Consider the following 22,418-nt stretch of genomic DNA (forward strand, 5'->3'; position numbering starts at 1 on the left):
TATTAGTTTTGGGAAAAAAGCCATGATGCAGTCTTATGGAATACAAAGAATGTACCATGAGGTTTTTTATGGACCAGCAGCAGATCAGTCCTGGTTTCCAACTACTGTAGTCACCATAGCCCACTGCCAGCAGGTCCTGGCAGAGAGATACAACGCATATTTTGTACATAACAACATATAGATACAAGAGTCGTGAGTGGATTTCTTCTTACCGGGTTCTCCTTGTTCCAAGCCATGCTGGTGATCTTGCGCCCTTTGGTGAGCTCACAGCAAAAGGTCCAGAGATGTTCCAGATCTGGCCTCTCTTCCTCTTCCTCCACCTTCTCCTCCTCAATCTCCTCCTCCTCTTTCTCCTCCTCCTCTTTCTCTTCCTCCTCCTTCTTTTCTTCCTCCTCTTCAAACTCATCCTCTTCCTTCTCCTCTGTGGGCTCCTCAGAGTCAGGTTGGCTCACGGATGTGGGGTCTTAGCAACAGTTCGCTGGTCATTACACTGAAAGGCATGAAAAGCATCTAATCTGCCGGGTGTCACCTTGCATGACGGCCAGTTCTCTGTAAGACGCCAGTTTGGGCTGGAAGATGTTGGCGGCGATGCAGCGCTCCATGATGAACAGGTTACCCTGGAAGCTCTCAGACTGTAGGATCAGCTGAGGGTCCAGCTCGTCGCTCAAAGCGTCGCCTTGTATCTTTATGGCAAACAGGGAGCTTCTGGTGCTGACCGTCCTCCCTTTTAGGGGAGAAAAACATGAAGTCAACACCTGAGCAGGATATTTCTGAGCCGTTTGACCCCATTTCCTCAATAGAAAGAATATTATCCATCTTTAAGGAGAACTGAACGCCTTAGAAATAACTAGCATTGGCCTTGGTTCTGATCGGAGAAGATACATTCCAAGAATGCACACTGTGGTTTCTATCTTTCTGGAGGAAGAAGTATAGGAACGAGACAAAGGACGATTTGACAGTTTGATTACTGCTTTGCACACTCCTGGCATTCTCTAGAAGAGCTTCAAGCACATCTGTGAAGGGACTTCAGGTGACTACCCCTTGAAACTCATCGAGAGAATGCCAAGAGTGCGCAAAGCAGTAATCAGAGCAAAGGGTGGCTATTTAGAATAAACTGGAATATAAAACATGTTTTCAGTTATTTTACCTTTTTTGTTAAGTACATGAAGCTCATCAAGAGAATGCCAAGAGTGTGCAAAGCAGTAAACAGAGCAAAGGGTGGCTATTTAGAAGAAACTGGAATATAATACATGTTTTCAGTTATTTTACCTTTTGTATTAAGTACATAACTCCACATGTGTTCAGTCATAGTTTTGATGCCTTCAGTGACAATCTACAACAGGGGTCCCCAAACTACGGCCCGCGGGCCGGATCCGGCCCCCCAGCATCCAAAATCCGGCCCACAGGAAGGCCCAAGTTAAAAAAAAAGTGTATTTTTTTTCATTTTCTTTTAAATTTTTCCTTTCTAATCCATTTTCTACCACTTGTTACTCTTGGTGTCTCCTAGCCGCTCAGGCAAATCATATTGTGACAATGTTAAATGTTGATGAACATCAATGTTAATTGATGTTAAATGACAAAACGGATTATAAGACAATATATATATATATATATATATATATATATATATATATATATATATATATATATATATATATATATATATATATATATATATATATATATATATATATATATATACAGCCCGGCCCCCGGCCAAAGTTTTTTAACCCAATGCGGCCCCTGAGTCAAAAAGTTTGGGGACCCCTGATTTACAATGTAAATAGTCATGAAAACAAACAAAACACATTGAATGAGAAGTTGTGTCCAAACTTTTGGCCCGTACTGTATGTGAGGAGGGAAATAATTTTAAAGACTGCTCCGGACTTTAGATGGCTCGTTACTCTGCTATTGTTTGTACTTACTCTTATGTATAAAATACATTGTTCATCTTCAGTTCCAGTCACCTTTCATTATTTTAGACAGCCGTACAATTAAAAAATCTGGGTGGGCCCAATAAACCGTAGAATAACAAGTATTACTTTTTAATACGAGCGATGAATGATACCATCATGTGTCACGGTGGATGTCTTCACCAAAGCAGACATGGTATCTGTAAAGCAGAAAATGGGCCCTATCCTGCATATTTCAGTGGCTTTTTAAAATTATATTGTATCCTACCCTGTAAGGCTCCAAAATAAATAGGGGGAGTCTCGATACAACTTTTTCCTGGAACCTTAGCAGGTATCATACATTCTTGTATTATTTTGTAGTGTGGAAGGTTAGCGGCTTGATCAAGTGCAATTACTTAAACAGAAAGCAACGGTAAGTATGAAAAACACTATCCTATTTATATTACTAACTGTCTGGAATCGATTAATGCTGTCTTTAAGTTGAAGCGGAGTTGTGATAGTTGTTTTTTTGGCAACACCCGGTACCCACAATAATTCATTAAGTTAAGTTGATGACGCAGTACCTTGAATGATGCGGACACGTTTGTTACTAGACACTTTCTAATACACTTCTGCATTGGAGACCTTGTAGAGTGCATCTGGACAGTATTCACAGTACTTCGCTTTTTCCACATTTTGTTATGTTACTGTTACGAAGCAGTGTGCAGGTAAGAAAAAGGGTTTATTAGTATAACTAGGCAAGGATACAAAACATAGGAACGCCCCGCTGGCACGGGAAGCTATAGAAAAACTAGCACAGGAATAAGGAGCAAGAAACCAACGTAACGTGTTGCCTGAAGCAAACAAAACAGCCAGACAGAGCGTGGCGAGAGGCAGGAATAAATAGCTCTCTGATTAGTGACCGGGAGCAGGTGAGCGTCCTGACCACTAACCAGAGGCAAGTGAACATAATTAGCACTCATGGCAACGAGGAACACAAACAGGGGTGCTGAAACAGAAACAAGGGAATCCTAAATCTAAACAAAACAGGGTCCGGGCGACGGATCATCACAGTTACAGCCTTATTCCAAAATGTAATAAATAAATTTTTGTCTTAAAAATTCTCCACACGCTACAACATAATGACAATGCAAAAACATTTTTTTTAGAAATTTTTGCAAATTTATTTAAAATAAAAAAAACTAAGAAGTCACATGTGCATAAGTATTCACAGCCTTTGCTATGAAGCTCAAAAGTGAGCCCAGGTGCGCCCCGTTTCAACCGATCATCCTTGAGATGTTCCTACAGCCTAATTGGGGTGATTAGGATTGGCACACAGCTGTCTGTATATAAGGTCTCACACTTGACAGTCCATGGCAGAGCACAAACCAAAAATAAAGTTAAAGGAATTGTCTGTAGACATCCGAGACAGGATTTTCTTGAGGCACAAAAATATCTGCTGCCTTGAAGGTCCCAACGAGCACAGTGGCCTCTGTCATCCTTAAATGGAAGAAGTTTGGAACCACCAGGACTCTTCCTAGAGCTAGCCGGCCGTCTAAATTGAGCAATATCACAATCGGGGGAAAAGACACTCTCAGACCATGAGAAACAATATTCTCTGGTCTGATGAGACAAATATTGAACTCTTTGGTGTGAATGCCAGGCGTCATGTTCGGAGGAAACCAGGCACCTCTCATCACCAGACCAATACCATCCCTACAGTGAAGCATGGTGGTGGCAGCATCATGCTGTGGGATTGTTTTTCACTAGCAGGAACTGGGGGACTAGTCAAGATAGAGGGAAAGACGAATGCAGAAATGTACAGAGACATTCTAGGTGAAAATCTGCTTCAGAGCGCTCTTGAACTCAAACTAGAGCGACCGTTCCTCTTTCAGCAGGACAACGATCCTACGCACACAGCTAAGATATCCAAAAAATGGCTCCAGGAGAGAGCCCAGACTTAAATACGATTGAACATATCTGGAGAGATCTGAAAATTGCTGTGCACCGACGCTTCCCATCCAACCTGATGGAGCTTGAGAGGTGCTGCAAAGAGGAATGGGCGAAACTGCCCAAAGATAGGTGGGCCAAGCTTTTGGCATCGTATTCAAAAAGACTTGAGGCTGTAATTGCTGCCAAATATGCATCAACAAAGTATTAAGCAAAGGCTGTGAATGTGATTTTTTATTTAGTTTTTTTGTTTTAATACAATTCTAAAAACACACACAAACATTTTTTCACATTGTGTGTAGAATTTTGAGGACAAAAATTAATTCATTCCATTTTGGAATAAGGCTGTAACATGACAAAATTAAGCGCTGTGAATACTTTCTGTATGTACTGTAAGTGTAAGTGATATGCAACTATAATTGTTTGATACTTTTTTAATATTGACACATGTGCGATTTTAGACTGCATTACGTATGTCTAGCTTGTGCGTGTGTGCTTAGCTGTTGTGTAGCTGCTAGCTCCTGGTAGCCTACAGCCTACTATGTTTACGTTTTGTAAAGGACTTCACCAAAGTACAAAATAAAATAGGCTTTCATCAGAGAGTGTAGATGCAAGGCGGTATTTCGGATTCTCGTTTTTTTTTTTGCTGATATCGGACCGATGATAATTATAATAGCGGATCGGGACACTCTTAATAGTAAATTTATTTTAATAATATACTCAAGTTGTGAACAGGGTAAATCCGTATTCTTCTCCTCTTGCTCGGATGCCGACAGTGTTTAGCAGCATTAATCTGCTCAAATTAGTCAATTAGTCAAATGCCCATCCCAATTACTAATACATGCCTTGTACTCTCTGCAGTTGAGTAAATACTGGAGACTGTATCAGGAAATAAGCATAAATCTGACGTTTTTACGAGGTATTGAGTAGAATTTTTTAATCCAATGTACATGTAGTATCCCTTTGGGGTGAGGTTCGAAAACAAACAAAATGGCGGTGATTAGGTTATTACCTGTGTTGGCTGTGCTGGCGGTGCTGTAGCTCTCTCCCTCATTGGTCCCTTGACCCTTTTTGACCACCACGGCGCTGTCAGAAGCCTTCTCTGTCTTAGTAAAAGCTTCGATTTGGAACGAGTCATAGATATCCCAAATGGTGGCCATGCTACCTGCACAGGTATTGGACTTAAAAACGCTGATTGGAGAGAAAGCATTTATTTAACAATGTGGCTGGTGTGAACGTTTATGTACCTTCATCCTGCATAAAAATCTTTTCGCTCTGGATTTTTTTGTCTTTCGACGCTCCGACGAACGTCTGCACCGCCCGAGCAATGTATTTGTCGTTGCCCATTTTGGTGTTGCACTGCTCGATGTAGAGGAGGTTGCTCTCCCTTGAAGATACACACAGAGGATTAGTGTGAGTTAATGGCTGTTTACTATTAAAATGCATAATATTAAGACTTTATTGTCATTAAATTACATGTTCCATCCATTTTCTACCGCTTGTCCCTTTTTGGGGTCGCGGTGGGTGCTGGAGCCTATCTCAGCCGCATTCGGACGGAAGGCGGGGTACACCCTGGACAAGTCGCCACCTCATCACAGGGCCAACACAGACAGACCGACAACATTCACACTCACATTAACACACTAGGGCCAATTTTTAGTGTTGCCAATCAACCTATCCCCTGGTGCAATGTTTTTGGCGGTGGGAGGAAGCCGGAGTACCCAGAGGGAACCCACGCAGTCACAGGGAGAACATGCAAACTCCACACAGAAAGATCCCGAGCCCGGGATTGAACTCATGACTACTCAGGACCTTCGTATTGTGAGGCACATGCACTAACCCCTGTTCCACCGTGCTGCCTAAATTACATGTTGTCTCTTGTAATATTATGACAACCAAATATATTTATTTACTGTTCTTATCTCGTAAAAGCATAATTACGTTTTTTTTCCCTCCTCGTAATATTCTCAAAAGGTTTTTTTCTCATAATAATACGACTTTTTTCTGGTATGATTTTGAGGTTTTTAATCACATAATATTACGACATTATTGTCCCAGAATTAGACTTTTTTTCCCAACGTTATTGTCATGCTGTATTTGATTTTTTTCCCCGCCATTAATATTAAAAATATATTTTTGTAACAACTCAACTTTTTCATAAAATGTTGTCCCCCGCCATAAAATTACAACTTCACTCTAATTGGCAATTTGAATTGTTAATATTACAACGTTATTCATGCACAATTTATTTTTTCTCATAAATTCTGACTTTATTTATAAAAAAAAATCTTAACTTTTTTGTGATAAAAATCAAAATAGAAAAACAAATGTTTTTCTGTAATATGACTATATTCACATAATATTACATCTTAATTGTCATAATGTATTAAGATTGTTCTTGTTTTGTAATAAAAATTTAAAAGAATGTAAAAATAATAATAATTATGTAACATAATATTACAACTTAATTCTCATAATATATTAAGATTTTTCTTGTATTACAATGACATTATTACAACTTTTCATACACTATATTTTGTCAGTGTGGTCTTACTAATACCTCCTGGTAGAATACACTCATTCGCCAAACAAATACATACAGATATACAGAATACCGGTGGTTCTCAAACTTTTTTCACCAGGTACCACCTCAGAAAACATTTGGCTCTCCAAGTACCACTGTAATGACAACATTAAATTCCAGTAGCGTAGTAGGCCTAAGTATTCATCAAAACAAGGTAGGAGTTTTATTTAACAAGTATATACAATATTTTGGTCACTGTAACATTACAAACCCATTGAACAGTAACAGTGTGTTTGAATATAGGAAAATAAAACACTTCAATTAAATAATGAATCAATTAAAATGAACTGCATATTATTAAGTGATTATTTGGCGTACCACTAGATGGAAGCCGTGTACCACAGTTTGAGAATCACTGCAGTGTAAAAATATTTTTTTAGAAAACCTTAGTTACAAACATATATATACACACATACTGTACATAAACAAGCACATAGGCAAACATACAGTCATGCATATAATCACGTTTCATCCCATCCAATCCATTTTCTACCGCTTATTCCCTTCGGAGTCGCGGGGGGCGCTGGAGCCTATCTCAGCTACAATCGGGCGGAAGGCAGGGTACACCCTGGACAAATCGCCACCTCATCGCAGGGCCAACACATCAAACATATTAACATTGTTCCCCTAGGGGAAACTGGCTAAAACACGGCACACTGACCTTTATTTACCATAACAATCTACAAGGTTAATACAGTTCGCTTCTCTTTCTTCCCCTCCATTTATCTGTTTTATTTTGTACTTAAAGTTATCATTACATATATGTATTGTTGCATTTAAAACAATTGTTTTGTTGATAATAGAGGTAATTATTGTTATTATTCATTATCAATAGTGCTATTTCTATTGGTATTTGTATTGCTCCATTTGTAGTGCAATTATGTTCATTGTCATTTCTGTGTTATTAATATTTACTTCACTAACTGCTTCTTTGCTATTAATTTTCGTATCATATTTGTAATATCATATTTGCTGATGTTGTTGTTGTTGTTGTCTCTCTGTCTTATGCCCCTCTTGGCCCCGCAATTTCTCCTTCTCTCTTCTTTTTTTTCTCTTTCTATCCCCTACTGCTCCAGTTGGCTGCACCAAATAATAATATAACTCCATTTAATAAAGTCAAATACAAATAAGGCAACAGGAGAAGTATCCCACGCTTCTCTTTTGTAAAGTAAATATGTACAGCAGATATGGGCATCTACATCAACAATATGATTTGCCTGAGTAGCTGGACAGGACAAAAAAAGAAAAAAGAAAAAAAGAAAAGCTTATTTACTGACTTAATAGCTTGCGCGTCGTCAGCCTCCTCCGACACACAGGTGCTGAGAATGTCCAGATGTGTGATGGTGTCCGTCTCAGTCAGGTAGATGTTGACCACTTCGTCCGAAGCGGTCTCCTCCGACATTTGTTGACTTACAGGGGCCGCTTGTCGCTTTGCCTCTGAATGGGAGTTTTAAAAAAGATACAATTATACAATACGTGCAATGGCGTTCAATGATAATTTTTAAAAAAAAACAGCAACCGGGTTGCGGGATGCTCTCCAACTTGAAAGCGATGTCTCCACTGTGGATGGTCATTGAGTTCTTGGTGGACATGCTGGGGGGTCTGCTGCTCCACATAAATGATCTTAAGGAGAAAACGGAAAAAATGTTTTATCGAAGACAAAGGGCCTTAAAAGTCAAACAAAAGTTTAAGGATTACCTTGGCAAGTGTGTGAGAAAAATGTGATTATAGCCAGAACTTGATATAGTAAATACCCTACACCAGGGGTGCCCACACTTTTCAGCAGGCGAGCTACTTTTTAAATGACCGAGTCGAAGGGATCTACCTCATTCATATATATAATTTATATTTATCTTTTTATGAAAGAGACGTTTTTGTTAACAAGTTAAAAGGTGTTTAATGATAATACAAGCATGTTTAACACATATAGATTCCTTTATTTCATGAAGACAAGAATATAAGTTGGTGTATTACCTGATTCTGATGATTTGCATTAATTGGAATCAGACAGTAGTGCTGACAACGTCCACATTTTTTAATGGAGGAGAAAAATAGTGCTCCTTTCTGTCCAATACCACATGAAAGTGGTTGCTTTTTTCCATCTTATTTGTCCAGCTTCCATACTCCTTTTTATACACTTTACAAGAAATACATTGGCGGCAAACTCCGTGGCTTGCGGGCTTGTGCACGCCAGCTTTCTGAGACTCTTGTTTTGTTAGCGCAGGCAGGATAGAGCAGCACTTTTATTGTGAAGACAGGAACTATGTGGTCAGTCTTTAGGCTGGTGCCAGGAGGTATGGTTGAAATAAAAACTGTTTCTCGCCTCCCTGACGGTCTTTTTTTCCTTCACACCGAGCTCGCAGCAGCCAGCGTAATTCCACAAGACCCTTGGGTGCCGTGAATGTCAATCAAGTGACGAAAGTGACGTCATAGTGAAGATTTCTGATCGCTAATTTTTAGGACTATTTTTTCGATGCCTAGTTGGAGATCGACTGACACAACCTCCGCGATCGACCGGTAGCTCGCGATCGACGTAATGGGCAGCCCTGCACAAGGCTTGATTCCAGCAATATCAATAACAAGACACTAGGTGGCAGTGTCACTCAGCAAACACCTCTCCATTTACTTTTGCATGCAAGCTGTCTTCCAAACTGTCTTACAGTCAGTCGTCCTTCGCCACATCGCGCTTCAAATGATGCGGCTTAGCCACAGATTTGTTTTAAATGTTTTTTTTTAAAGCACATTCAACTAAGCATTTTCAAGCACAACAATGACTAAAACACCAAAAATTGCAATACTAATGTAGAATTGGCTATATATTTGTTTAATCGTGTTTTACAGTAATATTTCTGTAATATTCAATTACCATTTTTTTACATTAATTGTTTTTATTATCATATTATTTTAATTGCAATGTCTCTTTGTGAACTCTCTCTGTGAGAAATGATATATCAATAAAATGTACTGATTTATTTACCAAACCAATCAGAGCGCACCGCTCAGTATCATGGATACTGATTGGCTCAGTCTCAAACAGCATTACAGTAGAATGGAACCTGAAATTACAAACTTAACTGGTTCTTGAACATTGTTCGTTAATAGAAAAGTTTGTATGGTGAAACCAAGTTCCCCATAAGAAACAGTGTAAACATGAATAATATATACATATATATACACACACACACACACACACAAACACATGTATATATATATATATATATATATATATATATATATATATATATATATATATATATATATATATATATATATATATATACACACATATATATATATATATATATATATATATATATATATGTATATATATATATACACACATATATATATATATATATATATATATATACACACATATATATATATATATATATACACACATATATATATATATATATATATATATATATATATATATATATATATATATATATATATATATATATATATATATATATATATATATATATATACACACACACACATATATATATACATACATATATATATATATATATATATATATATATATATATATATATACATATATATACATATATATATATATATATATATTTCCATCCATTTTCTACCACTTGTCCCTTTTGGGGTCGCGGGGGGTGCTGGAGCTTATCTCAGCTGCATTTGGGCGGAAGGAGGAGTACACCCTGGACAAGTCGCCACATCATATATATATATTCAATTGGCCGGACTACAAGTAAACTACATTTTCCAAAATTCCCTGGGTAGCACGAGTGTGTGGTCCGTGTGTTGGAGGTCGTAAAGGAGAGATTGTTTTTTTCTGACATTTCCTGAAGTTTTCATTAAAATCTATCATTAACTTTCTGAGTTATGTTGCTAACAAACAGACCAACAAACCCTGGTAAAACCCAACCTCTTTGTTCTGCATACTAATAAAGGCAAAGTCGCCATTTTTGTCGAAAAATCTGTAAATCGAAAAGTTTGCAAAAAGGGGGGTTTGGAAATAGAGGTTCCACTGTACTATATTGGATTAAAAGATAAAAAAACATGTTTTTATGCTCCAGCTATGAAAATATTTGATTTCTAATTCATGATTCTTACAACCAATTAACAACAATAAACAAGGGACGATATTTAGTGTATTATATTGCAGTTAACTTCTTTTTACACTTGTAAAACAGCTAACAATGTTGATAAAGGTTTGATGAAGACCAAGGCTGAAGCGCTACAAATGGAATGAGTGGCTAATTGAGTCATTCATGGAGCTGGTATCAATGCGTGTGGTTACCCAGAAGAGGCTACGTTGGAGAATGAGGACGATTTCGACGTGTCCCATCTGGAGAAGAGGTCATCGAAAATGTATCTGATTGGTTTGGCGTGGGGGTCCCTAACCTCTGGTTGGAGAAGTGGCCGAGGTGTGACGTCATAGCCGTTCTCATCCAGCACCTGCCAAGATGTGGCACTAAATCAGTCTCTAAAGTTGCATAATCAGTGGAGATTTTTTTCAAAGAAGGAGCAGTTTTTAGATGTAGCTAAACATCTAAACTCATTTGTGTAGCTGCTATGAATGGTGCAATGTCTTACAAGTCATTTTGCATAAAACAAAAACAGTGCGCAAATGACAAAGATCACCCATATACACCTGTATCAGGGTGAAAAACATTGTGATATCTTTTAGAGCAGTGATTCTCAAACTGTGGTACGCAGGCTCTATCTAGTGGTACGTTAAAGAATCACTCAATCAAGTGATTAGTGTTTTGTTTTCCTATATTCCAACACAGTGTTACTGTTCAAACCGTGTCTCATCTCACAATGGCCTAAAATATTAAATATACTTGTTAAATAAAACCTCTTCCTTGTATTTAATGAATACTTAGGCCTACTACGCTACTGTATTTTAATGTTGGTCAATATGGTGGTACTTAGAAAACCAAGTGTTTTCCGAGGTGGTACTTGATGGAAAAAAAAGTTTGAGAACCACTGTTGTAGAGCACAGATGTCAAACTCAGGGCCCTGGGGCCAGATCTGGCCCGCCACATCCTTTTATGTGTCCCGCGAAAGATTGGAAGTTATATGCGTCAATAAAGTACGATATTTTTTCTTACTAAATGTATTCGTTCTTTCCGTTTTCAGAGAAAAAAATACATGTGCTGCATTCAATTGCATATATTTTTTTATTTAAATAGTATGTAGTAATGTTACAAATAAAATGGTATCATACATAACAGACTTTATTTTCTTAAAATAAAAATAGTCAAATACCTGTTTGACTTATGTAATAATGTTGTTAAAGTTAACAATGTAATTAATATTAGTCACATTTGTGTGAATTAAGGTTGGAAAGTAGCTATAAACTGTAATGTGGGCTCTGAACCGAGGATGTCGTCGTGGCTTGTGCAGCCCTTTGAGACACTTGTTATTTAGGGTTATATAAATAAACATTGATTGATTGATTGATTGATAATAATAATGAACTATTAATTATGTTTCCTAATAATGTAACAAATATATTATCCCTCTATCCATCCAATTTTTACCGCTTGTCCCTTTTGGGGTGGTGGGCGGTGCTGGAGCCTACCTCAGTTGCATTCGGCCAATTGGCAAGGTACTATCATACATTTTAAAAGTTTTTGTTAAAATAAAAGTAAATATCTTATGATTGATGAACTTATGATTTCAAAGCAAATTGTCCATGAAATTGTACAATGTAAAAATTACGGTAAAAAAAAAAAAAGTCGCCAGAATTTTACCGTAAAAAAAAACAAAAACAGTGGTACCGTTTTTCTGTTTACAGTAAAACACGGTAAAAACAACAACAACCATAGATTTTACAGTAAAAAATTGGCCGCTTTTTCGCCAGAATTTTAACGTTAAAAAGCAGTGGTACCATTTCTCCATTTACAGTAACACCATAAATTCTACTGTATAATTATGACGACTGAGATGCCAGCCTAAAGAGTACATAAAAAAATATATAATGATCAAATGCATATGTAATTGTATAATAATATCAGGAGGTGACTCCTTATACATGTACAGGTGTATATTAGTTTATTACTCATTACTCATCATTTATTTATTTATTTATATTGCTACAAGCGGCCCTCTGAGGGCAGCCATAACTGCAATGTGGCTCTCAGTTAAACCAAGTTTGACGCCGCTGTTTTAGAGGAACATGGTCGAGGGATTAAAAGGTTAAAATATTGCCTATACACTTAATGAAAATTTATGGTTGGGTGGGGACTGTTTGACCCTGGAACAGATGAATGCCGTTTACGTGACATGCTACGGCAATTATTGTTTCCAAAGAGCAGCTTCTGGATTGCATTCTGGGCTGAAACGTTATACTGTATGACATACTGGGTTATTATAAGCCTGATAACTACTCATTTACACACCAGGTGACTAGTTAATGAATATTAGCGCCACTCTATCACATGTTGTAAAACAAGTGAGACTTCTGGCCACTTCATTACGTACACTTGTACTAAATGGTAACAGTACAAGGCAGGTGTTTTGAATATTGTGTGTTATTATGTAACAGCAACAGCTCTCAGTATAATATGCTGCAATATTGTTTATTAGTATTAGCAAATCATATTAGCAAGATGATTTTGGTCAATTCAATTTTGACCATGACAGCTTGGAGAGAAATTGAACCGTGACAGTTTTGAGATGAGAACGTCATGGCTAATGGTATCAAATGCCCTCTTCCAGTCCAAGAAAACAGCACCAACTACACCCTCCTTGTCCATCTTGGATTTTACATTAAAAAAACAAAGACACAACACAATTGGCAGTGTCGATGGAATGGTTAGCTCTGAATCCAAAGTGCATAGTGTGTAGTCTGTACGGCAAGTTGTTAAGACGGGCCAATAGCTGGTCTGCGACACACCTCTCAGCAATCTTTGATACCACGGGCAGAATGCTAGTAGGTCTGTAATTTGCGACCCCATTTGTTTTTCTGACCTAAAGACCGGTGTGGCAATTGCTGGCTTCCAGTCCTTTGGAGTCAAAGTCTGTCTAAAGGATGCATTCAATTATTACTTTGGTGATAGGACCAGACAGTGTCTCCCTGTGAGTCTTTGGATTTACTTCTTTTCAATTCAATTCAATTTATATATATATATATATATATATATATATATATATATATATATATATATATATATATATATATATATATATATATATATATATATATATATATATAGTTTTTTCATTTATTTATCTTATTTTGATCCACTTGCCTAGTACATTTTTCTGATATGTGAAGTAGTTATTCTTGTTATATATTAGACTTTTTATATCCATCAATACACGTTATTCTGACTTATTATTTATGTATTTGTCTAATGTTAAATTATCTTGGTTTAGGTGATCTAAAATAGTGATGCCACTGTCAAAGCATGGGGATATTGCACTACTTAATGGAATGTTGACCAAAAAAATATATATATGTATACTGTATATAGCCAATATTTCAGAATACAGTATTTCTGTAATGTTAAATTATTCTGATCCACATCTTATCGTATAACTGCTACCATTGATTGTTTCCTTGATAGAAAAAAATATAAGAAGTATAATGAATAGCCAGGGGCAGCACGGTGTGACAGGGGTTAGTGCGTCTGCCTCACAATACGAAGGTCCTGGGTTCGATCCTGCGCTCGGGATCTTTCTGTGTGGAATTTGCATGTTCTCCCCGGGATTGCGTGGGTTCCCTCCGGGTATTACGGCTTCCTCCCACCTCCAAAAACATGCACCTGGGGATAGGTTGATTGGCAACACTAAATTGGCCCTAGTGTGTGAATGTGAGTGTGAATGTTGTCTGTCTGTCTGTGTTGGCCCTGTGATGAGGTGGCGACTTGTCCAGGGTGTAACCCGCCTTCTGCCCTATTGTAGCTGGGATAAGCTCCAGCACGCCCGCGACCCGAACGGGACAAGCGGTAGAAAATGGATGGATGGAATGGATAGACAGTTTTTTTGAACGGCTCTTAGAGAGGAACGGCTCCTCTAGATCCGGGTACTTTCTAAGAGCCATGAACTACTCTACTTTGAAGTTACCCGAATGGCTTTCCTGTGAACGTTGCTCCTTCCCGTGGCTCTGCTGTCCGACATCATCCGGGAGCCTTTTCGGCTTTGTAACCCCGTGAAGCTGCCTGTGTATCTGGAGCTCTGGAAGTGTCGCTGCATCCCCGAAGTGGAATTCTTCATCGCTCTGGAGGAGCTAGCAAACAAGCAACACAACGGTCAGGTTAGCAGATATATATATATATATATCCATGTACAATTCACAAGACATACGCGGTTAGGGTAGAGCTGTTTTTCCTCATCTTTTCTGTCTTTTTTGTTGGTTTGTTTAAAACACAAAACACATGCAACTTAGTTGTGTCGTAAGTGGACTTCTCCGTAGAACACTTTTGTGTACTCTTGTTGCCGCGGCAACCACATTTTACGACACATCAAAAAAGACGAAAACAGGAAGTAAAAACACTTGTTAGACACAAAGTATTTTTTAACTTTTAGTGTTGTTTGAAACAAATAACTACCAGCTACACAAGTGTAGTGCACCATATGAGTAGCACATATAATATGGATTTGACAGATCGAGTCCTGTCAAACCGGAAAACAGACCGGAAGAGCTTTATCACGCAATGTCATTCTTTTCCACGCTGTATTATTAAAAAAAAAACGTGTGTTATTTATTTTATTACATATTCTATAGTCCCGAGTTAGGTTATTGTTGGAAAATGTTTTAGTTTGATTTTATTCTGCCACAATTTTTTAAGAAGTGGGATTTGCCGTGCTTCTATTTTGGCGTTGAAGTCTGTGACGTCATTTTCTGTTCATCACGTCATCTACGTAGGGTGATTCTGAACAGCACTGTGTGCGGTCCTGACCAAAATATAAGTTTATGGCGCATAAAGCACTGTCATTCATGTTAAAATGCCTATAATTTTTCTTAGATGTCGTTTTAATTGCATATGCAACGATGTTTCTGCATTCAGCCTCTAATTCGATAGCTTTATAAATGTTCGTTCTCTCAACGGTGACGAACTTTCTTTTATACGGTATTTACCATATTCCACCACATGAGGTCGCCAGAGACCATGTTTAAAGCACTACCTGGTAATTGTCCATTTACTTCTAATGGACCGTTTCAATACTCTATGTACATTTGTTTTGTAACATTATGTACAGTGTATTATATTTTATATACTTGTATATATTATGTTAACTTTTTTATTTTCAGCATTCTTTGTATTTGTTCCTTTTGGACCACACACACACACACACCAAACTATTCGTCCAATCTTAAACCAGTCAAATGTGCCTGAAAAGTCTCCCTGTGCTCTACTCCGTAACAAATTAAAATTAAATAGAACAAAAATGAATACGAAGGTTCTGGGTTCCGGGATCTTTCTGTGTGGAGTTTGCATGTTCTCCCTGTGACGGCTTCCTCCCACTTCCAAAAACAAACACCTGGGGATAGGTTGATTGGCAACACTAAATGGGCCCTAGTGTGTGAATGTGAGTGTGAATGTTGTCTGTCTATCTGTGTTGGCCCTGTGATGAGGTGGCGACTTGTCCAGGGTGTACCCCGCCTTCCGCCTGAATGCAGCTGAGATAGGCTCCAGCACCCCCCGCGAGCCCGAAACGGACAACCGGTACAAAATGGATGGATGGAAATGGTAACTTGAATAAATAATAGTTTTAGAATTGACATCGTACATGCCAATATAAAATTGTTACAATATTTTGGACTAACAAAAAACAGGACCTTTAGTACTCATATTGTTGCAACACAATCTAATGGTTTTCAATGGTGTTTTTTGTAATGTTAACAGATATTTTTGAATATTTACTATTGGAATGTGACATAGTTAATTTATTTAGGGAGGAGAATAGGTGTTGGCCATAAGGTATATCTCCTCATTAACTATTTATTACATTACAGAGATTCAACTGTGTATATTTGTAAAAGACAGACACCACAAACTATTGATATTGTTTTTTTGTTTGTAATGTTTTTCATTCATTAGTGTTAATTCTTTAAAGTAAACCCTAATTATCTTTGGACTAATAATGTAAAGCTATTATTGACAATTTCATCACAAGCGTTGGTATGACAATAAAGTTTCTTACATCATTAAAGACAAGATTGCCCTCAAGTAATGTTTGATTATTTTTATTGTTTTATTTTTTATTCAGTGTTCTTTTAATTGTTGTACTTATGTTTGTTAATTGTCATATGTAAACTGTTGTCAAAGATATTGGATTGAAAAAAATATTTTGTTTGCATATTCAATTGTTCAATAAAAACAAACAAACAAACAAACAAACAAACACATCTGCAAAGATTTTTTTTAAATGTGCCGATATTTTTGTATGTCTTTTTTTGCTGCAATGTTTTTATTGGTTTTTATTGGACAATAAATTAATATATAGTCACAATGTACAAACAAATTAAGGCAATTCCAATACATATTTTTCAAATATCTACCAGATTGAGCAAGCAACATCCTTATACAAACAAAACATTTTTTCAAGAAAGTACTAGTAAAATACAATACAAAAATGTTTAAATAAAAAACATTTTAAAAAAATAGGCTCATCTAAAGCAACTTAAATTAATCCAATAAAGACAACTATTTAATGGCTTGTCCCATTTTCCACGATTTGATTAATAATTTAAAATAATTAATCTAATGAGAGAATTTTGGCTCCACTTGAAGAAATAAACATATGTATACATTTTATATATATATATATATATATATATATATATATATATATATATATATATATATATATATATATATATATATATATATATATATATATATATATATTTTATTTATTTATTTTAATTTTTTTGTGTGTATCTATCAATGATTTCCGGGTACTTGACCTTTCCGCATCATGTGACCGTGACGTCACAGTCCCATCCTTCCTCCTCCTCTTCCAATCATTATCCCCCTCCTCCCAGGGATTACGCGGTGCCTGTGCGCCTTTTAGAGCCGTGGAACAACCGCTACGCTTACCACCAAATCTCGGTCGCCTTAAGGGTGGTGAAGCGCAAACACAGAAAGAGCCACGAAAAAATGTCCGCCAGCTCGGCTTTCAACGACGAGAAAGGGGGCTCCTCCAGCGTCGGGGAGCCCGAATATGGCCACGACCCGGCAAGCGGAGGGATCTTCTCCTCGGACTATAAAAGGTACGTGTTCACCTGTGTAGGTGCTGATGTAAAGTGGGAGAACATGCATCGTCTTCTTTCCACACTTTTAATATATGTGTTTATATTATGAACGAACGTGTTCGAATGTCAACATCTGGCGTGAATCGAGCTAGCTTCGAATGGCCGCCTTTCCTGTCGGAGGGAGTCTTGGTCTGGTCGTGATTTGGTTCGCTGGTGCGCGTGAGCACTAACGTTGTTCCGGTGCCAGCGCGACCTTCTCGAAGGTTCGAGAACAACACAACATGATTGATGTTCGAACGTTATCACAAGGCGTGGAAGGTGACACTTGTATTGCTGGGATAAACTCAAATAGGCCCTCGGCTCCATCTTTTTTTCCAGCACCACCCCTACTGGACAGCGCGAGAGACACGCTCATTGGTCACGTGATTTCCCCCACTCTTTTCAAAATACTCTACTTTAGTACTAAGCTATACGAAGGGATGAACAATTGCCAAAAGTTGAGAAATAACGCGAATAATCTGGAACTGTAGCAAAACCCAGGTTACTGTTTAATGGGGAAGTAGAAAAAAACGCGTGTGTTCTTTTCAACCACTAGAGGGAGCTCATTCCATGATGACAGAGTTTGATGCGGAGAGTGGAGGCTTTACTGTTGGCATCTGACATAGCTTACATGGCACTTCTGTCTAATTGCGACTGAAATGCAGAGATGTGTTTGCAGACAGTTTGCCTGCACAGTGAAGACACTCTGACTGGTCAGCTGTCCACTTTCTTCTTCGCGTCCTGAATGTATTCTCTGATTTCCAACATGAAGAAGTTTAAACATGGTGATGACTGTCATCAGGGCCATGGGTGAGCTGGAGCCTATTCCAATCACAGGACACATAATAGAGAAACAACTATTCACACGTATGGATCATTTAGAGTCTGCAGTTAACACCCTTTTTTTTTTTACGTTGATTACATCCTGATATTTTTCTCGGGAGTTTGACTCTGTAGCTTACACCGTATTTTAGAGCTGCAACGATTAATTGATTAATCAGACTAATTCGATTAGAAAAATTGATGATTTATATTATGTTGCTTCAATTAATCACTTAGTGAGTGTAACTCATAAAAAAACTATACAAATATGGACCCCATAAAAGACGGTTAAGCAAGATTAAAAAAAGTTAAATGGAAAGTAATAGATGGTCAAAGAAGGTAAAATGCAAATAAAAGGTAACTGAAAGTAAAAGGAAAATAAAGTTAAACAAGTTCAATAGAAGGTAAAATAAACATAGATTGATTGATTGATAAAATATGGTAAAATACTTTGCAAGATAAATAGAATGTAAAAGGTAAACGGAAGGTAAAACAAGCTAAAAAAAGAAGGTAAATAAAAATTATTAGGTAAAAGAAAGTAAATTAAAGGTAAAACAAGCAAAATAGGATGTAAATAGAAGGTGAACAAGCTAAATAGAAGGTAACAAGCTAAATAGTAGGTCAAAAAGGTATATATATATATATAAGGTAAATAGAAGATATAACAAGCTGACTAGTAGGTAAAAGAAGGTAAATAGTAGGTCGAAGAAGGTAAATAGAAGATATAACAAGCTAAATAGTAGGTAAAAGAAGGTAAATAAAAGGTAACAAGCTAAATATTATGTAAAAGAAAATATATTAAAGGTAAAACGAGCAAAATATTATGTAAATAGAAGGTAAACAAGCTAAATAGAAAGTAAAACAAGCTAAATAGTAGGTCAAAGAAGGTAAATAGAAGATACAAGCTGAATAGTAGGTAAAAGAAGGTAAATAAAAGGTAACACAAGCTAAATATTATGTAAATAGAAGGTAAACAAGCTAAATAGAAGTGAAGTGAATTATATTTATATAGCGCTTTTCTCTAGTGACTCAAAGCGCTTTACATAGTGAAAACCCAATATCTAAGTTACATTTAAACCAGTGTGGGTGGCACTGGGAGCAGGTGGGTAAAGTGTCTTGCCCAAGGACACAACGGCAGTGACTAGGATGGCGGAAGCGGGGATCGAACCTGCAACCCTCAGGTTGATGGCACGGCCACTCTACCAACCGAGCTATACCGCCCACAATATATATATAATATAAATAGAAGGTAAAACAATCAATCAATCAATCAATGTTTATTTATATAGCCCTAAATCACAAGTGTCTCAAAGGGCTGCACAAGCCACGACATCCTCGGTACAGAGCCCACATAAGGGCAAGGAAAAACTCCCCCCAGTGGGACGTCGATGTGAATGACTATGAGAAACCTTGGAGAGGACCGCATTTGTGGGTAACCCCCCTCCTCTAGGGGAGACCGAAAGCAATGGATGTCGAGTGGGTCTGACATAATATTGTGAAAGTCCAGTCCATAGTGGATCCAACATATCAGCGAAAGTCCAGCCCATAGTGGATCCAACATAACAGTGAGAGTCCAGTCCATAGTGGGGCCAGCAGGAAACCGTCCCGAGCGGAGACGGGTCAGCAGCACAGAGATGTCCCCAACCGATGCATAGGCTTGCGGTCCAACCCGGGTCCTGACTCTGGACAGCCAGCACTTCATCCATGGCCACCGGACCAGTGTAACTCCCCCTCCACAAGGGAGAGGGGAGCAGAGGAGAAAAGAAAAGAAACGGCAGATCAACTGGTCTAAAAGGGGGGTCTATTTAAAGGCTAGAGTATACAAATGAGTTTTAAGATGGGACTTAAATGCTTCTACTGAGGTAGCATCTCTAACTGTTACCGGGAGGGCATTCCATAGTACTGGAGCTCGAATAGAAAACGCTCTATAGCCGGCAGACTTTTTTTGGGCTCTGGGAATCACTAATAAGCCGGAGTTCTTTGAACGCAGATTTTTTGCCGCTGCAAGCTAAATAGTAGGTCAAAGAAGGTAAATAGAAGGTAAAACAAGCTGAATAGTAGGTAAAAGAAGGTGATAAAAGGTGAACAGAAGGTAAAGGAAAGTAAATAAAATGTAAATAGAAGGTAACACACGCTAAATATTAGGTAAAATAAGGGAAGTAAAAGGTAAAACAAGCTAAGTATTAGAGCAGGACAATTAATCCAATTTTGAATGTTCGATTATGGCTTCTCACTATCTTGAAAATATAATAAATCGGAAAAAAACGATTAATGGGCTGTGCAATGTCTATGCAAATTCCGCAGCTTGTGACAGTGAAACGGAGGAGGGGTGATAGAAGATAATAAAATAAATAATACTAATAAAAGACAATGTCTACTAGAATTTTGGGATTTCACCGTGGTTGCTTTTTTTTTATTTGAAACTACAAAGCTTAAACTAGCTAGAACAATCCGTACACCCACAACACATCTCATCTGCTTGTGTTGTTGTGAACGACATAATCGATGTAACATTAATGTACAAACAGCAGTCGCAACTTCAGATGCTCGCTCTTTTCTTTTTTCAGCCTCAAGTTGCCTCTATTTTCAAGCGGAGAACAACAGCACAGCACACTTCCACCCTTCACAATAATAGCGTGATGCGCCACATCCGGTCTGACTGCGCTACAGTTTACAAAATAAAGGTTTCAAAAAAGTACCTTACACAAGTATAATGTACATAAAGCACTTATTGATACATTTACACAATTATTATGCTTTGACCTAAAATACTGGTCAAAATTGTCCAAATATGTATTGCACCAATAAATGTGAGGATTTTTGCATTGAATGGAATTAACAAACATGTCATTACATTTTATTTGACACAAAAAGCACACACTCTATTGTGGTAAAATAAGTAAAAGATTTAAAAAAAACGTAATTAAAAATAAAACGGAAAAACTGAATTTTATTGTTTTTTATATTGCAGTTATTTAAATGTATTATTACTATTATCATTTTACTTGCTGTGGTTTATTAGTTGCTAATTTTTATCAATTTAAAAAAACAACTATATTTAAAGTTGAGTTGTAGTGGTACAATAAATACTCATGTTTTCAAATTAATGAATAATCGTGTTATTAATCAGGATTACTATATCAATCAAAAATATTTGTGATTATTATTTTCGCCACAATCGTCCAGCCCTACTAAGTAGTAGGTAAAGGAAGGTAACCAAAAGGAAAATACAATATAAATGGAAGGTACTATATATCAAGGGTAAACAAGCTATATAAAAGGGTAAAAGACGGTAAAACAAGTTAAAGAGAAGGTAAAAGATGGTAAAAGAAGGTAACATGTGAACAGAAGGTATATTAAAAGGTAATACAAGGTACATATAAGGTAAAAGAACGTACAATGTGTTATTTAGAAGTTAAACTATGGTAAAAGAAAGTTAAAAAATAAAAAGGTACATAGAAGGTAAATAAACAGTAAACGAAGGTAAATGGAAGGTCAAAAAAAAACTAAATAAAAAGTAAATTAACGTAAATAGAAGGTAAATAAAAGGTAAAACAAGTTAAATAGAAGGTAGAAGAAGGTCATGAAGGTTATGACAAGCAGAAACATATTTGCATTTTTAACTATTTCCCCTAAAATACACAATAAAGCTATAAAGTGTGTTTTTTCTAAATACTCAATTAATCCAACAAACTAATCATTAGTCGATTACTAAAATAATCGATAGCTGTATTTGGAGTATTAGTTAGTATTGCATCTCGTGACGTGAAAAACAGTGGTGGTCAACCAAGCCAAGATGGCTGCTGTGCAGCAAGCAGCTGAGTACGCAAGAGGCCTAGATCTTCCTGTAAAAGCAGATACGAGCAAAAAAAAAATGTAACTATGCAATTGTATAGATCCCTATACTTTATTAAAAAAAAGATTT

The 22,418-nt window shown here is 37.1% G+C and overlaps 2 protein-coding genes across 6 annotated transcripts in view; one reads left to right on the forward strand and one right to left on the reverse strand.

Annotated features, from left to right (window-relative positions):
• dnai4 (dynein axonemal intermediate chain 4) overlaps window positions 1–14,989 on the reverse strand; it is a 26,878-nt gene extending 11,889 nt beyond the window's left edge. Inside the window, 10 exon segments of the mRNA XM_062042719.1 lie at window positions 56–136; window positions 213–463; window positions 530–724; window positions 4,855–5,007; window positions 5,090–5,229; window positions 7,704–7,864; window positions 7,866–8,049; window positions 10,718–10,875; window positions 14,497–14,659; window positions 14,737–14,989. Coding sequence (XP_061898703.1) covers window positions 56–136; window positions 213–463; window positions 530–724; window positions 4,855–5,007; window positions 5,090–5,229; window positions 7,704–7,864; window positions 7,866–8,049; window positions 10,718–10,875; window positions 14,497–14,659; window positions 14,737–14,765 — 1,515 coding nt within the window. The 5' untranslated portion in view covers window positions 14,766–14,989.
• A 2,406-nt stretch (window positions 14,990–17,395) lies between these two features.
• The window catches only part of LOC133646856 (AP-3 complex subunit beta-2), a 54,533-nt gene continuing 49,510 nt past the window's right edge, over window positions 17,396–22,418 (forward strand). For all 5 annotated transcript variants that reach the window (XM_062042713.1, XM_062042714.1, XM_062042715.1 and 2 more), the window contains exon 1: window positions 17,396–17,650. In XM_062042713.1, coding sequence (XP_061898697.1) covers window positions 17,538–17,650 — 113 coding nt within the window. In that variant the 5' untranslated portion in view covers window positions 17,396–17,537. The remainder of the gene's footprint in view (window positions 17,651–22,418) is intronic.

The sequence above is a fragment of the Entelurus aequoreus genome, linkage group LG03, assembly GCF_033978785.1.
Source record: "Entelurus aequoreus isolate RoL-2023_Sb linkage group LG03, RoL_Eaeq_v1.1, whole genome shotgun sequence".
Classification (NCBI taxonomy): Eukaryota; Metazoa; Chordata; class Actinopteri; order Syngnathiformes; family Syngnathidae; genus Entelurus; species Entelurus aequoreus.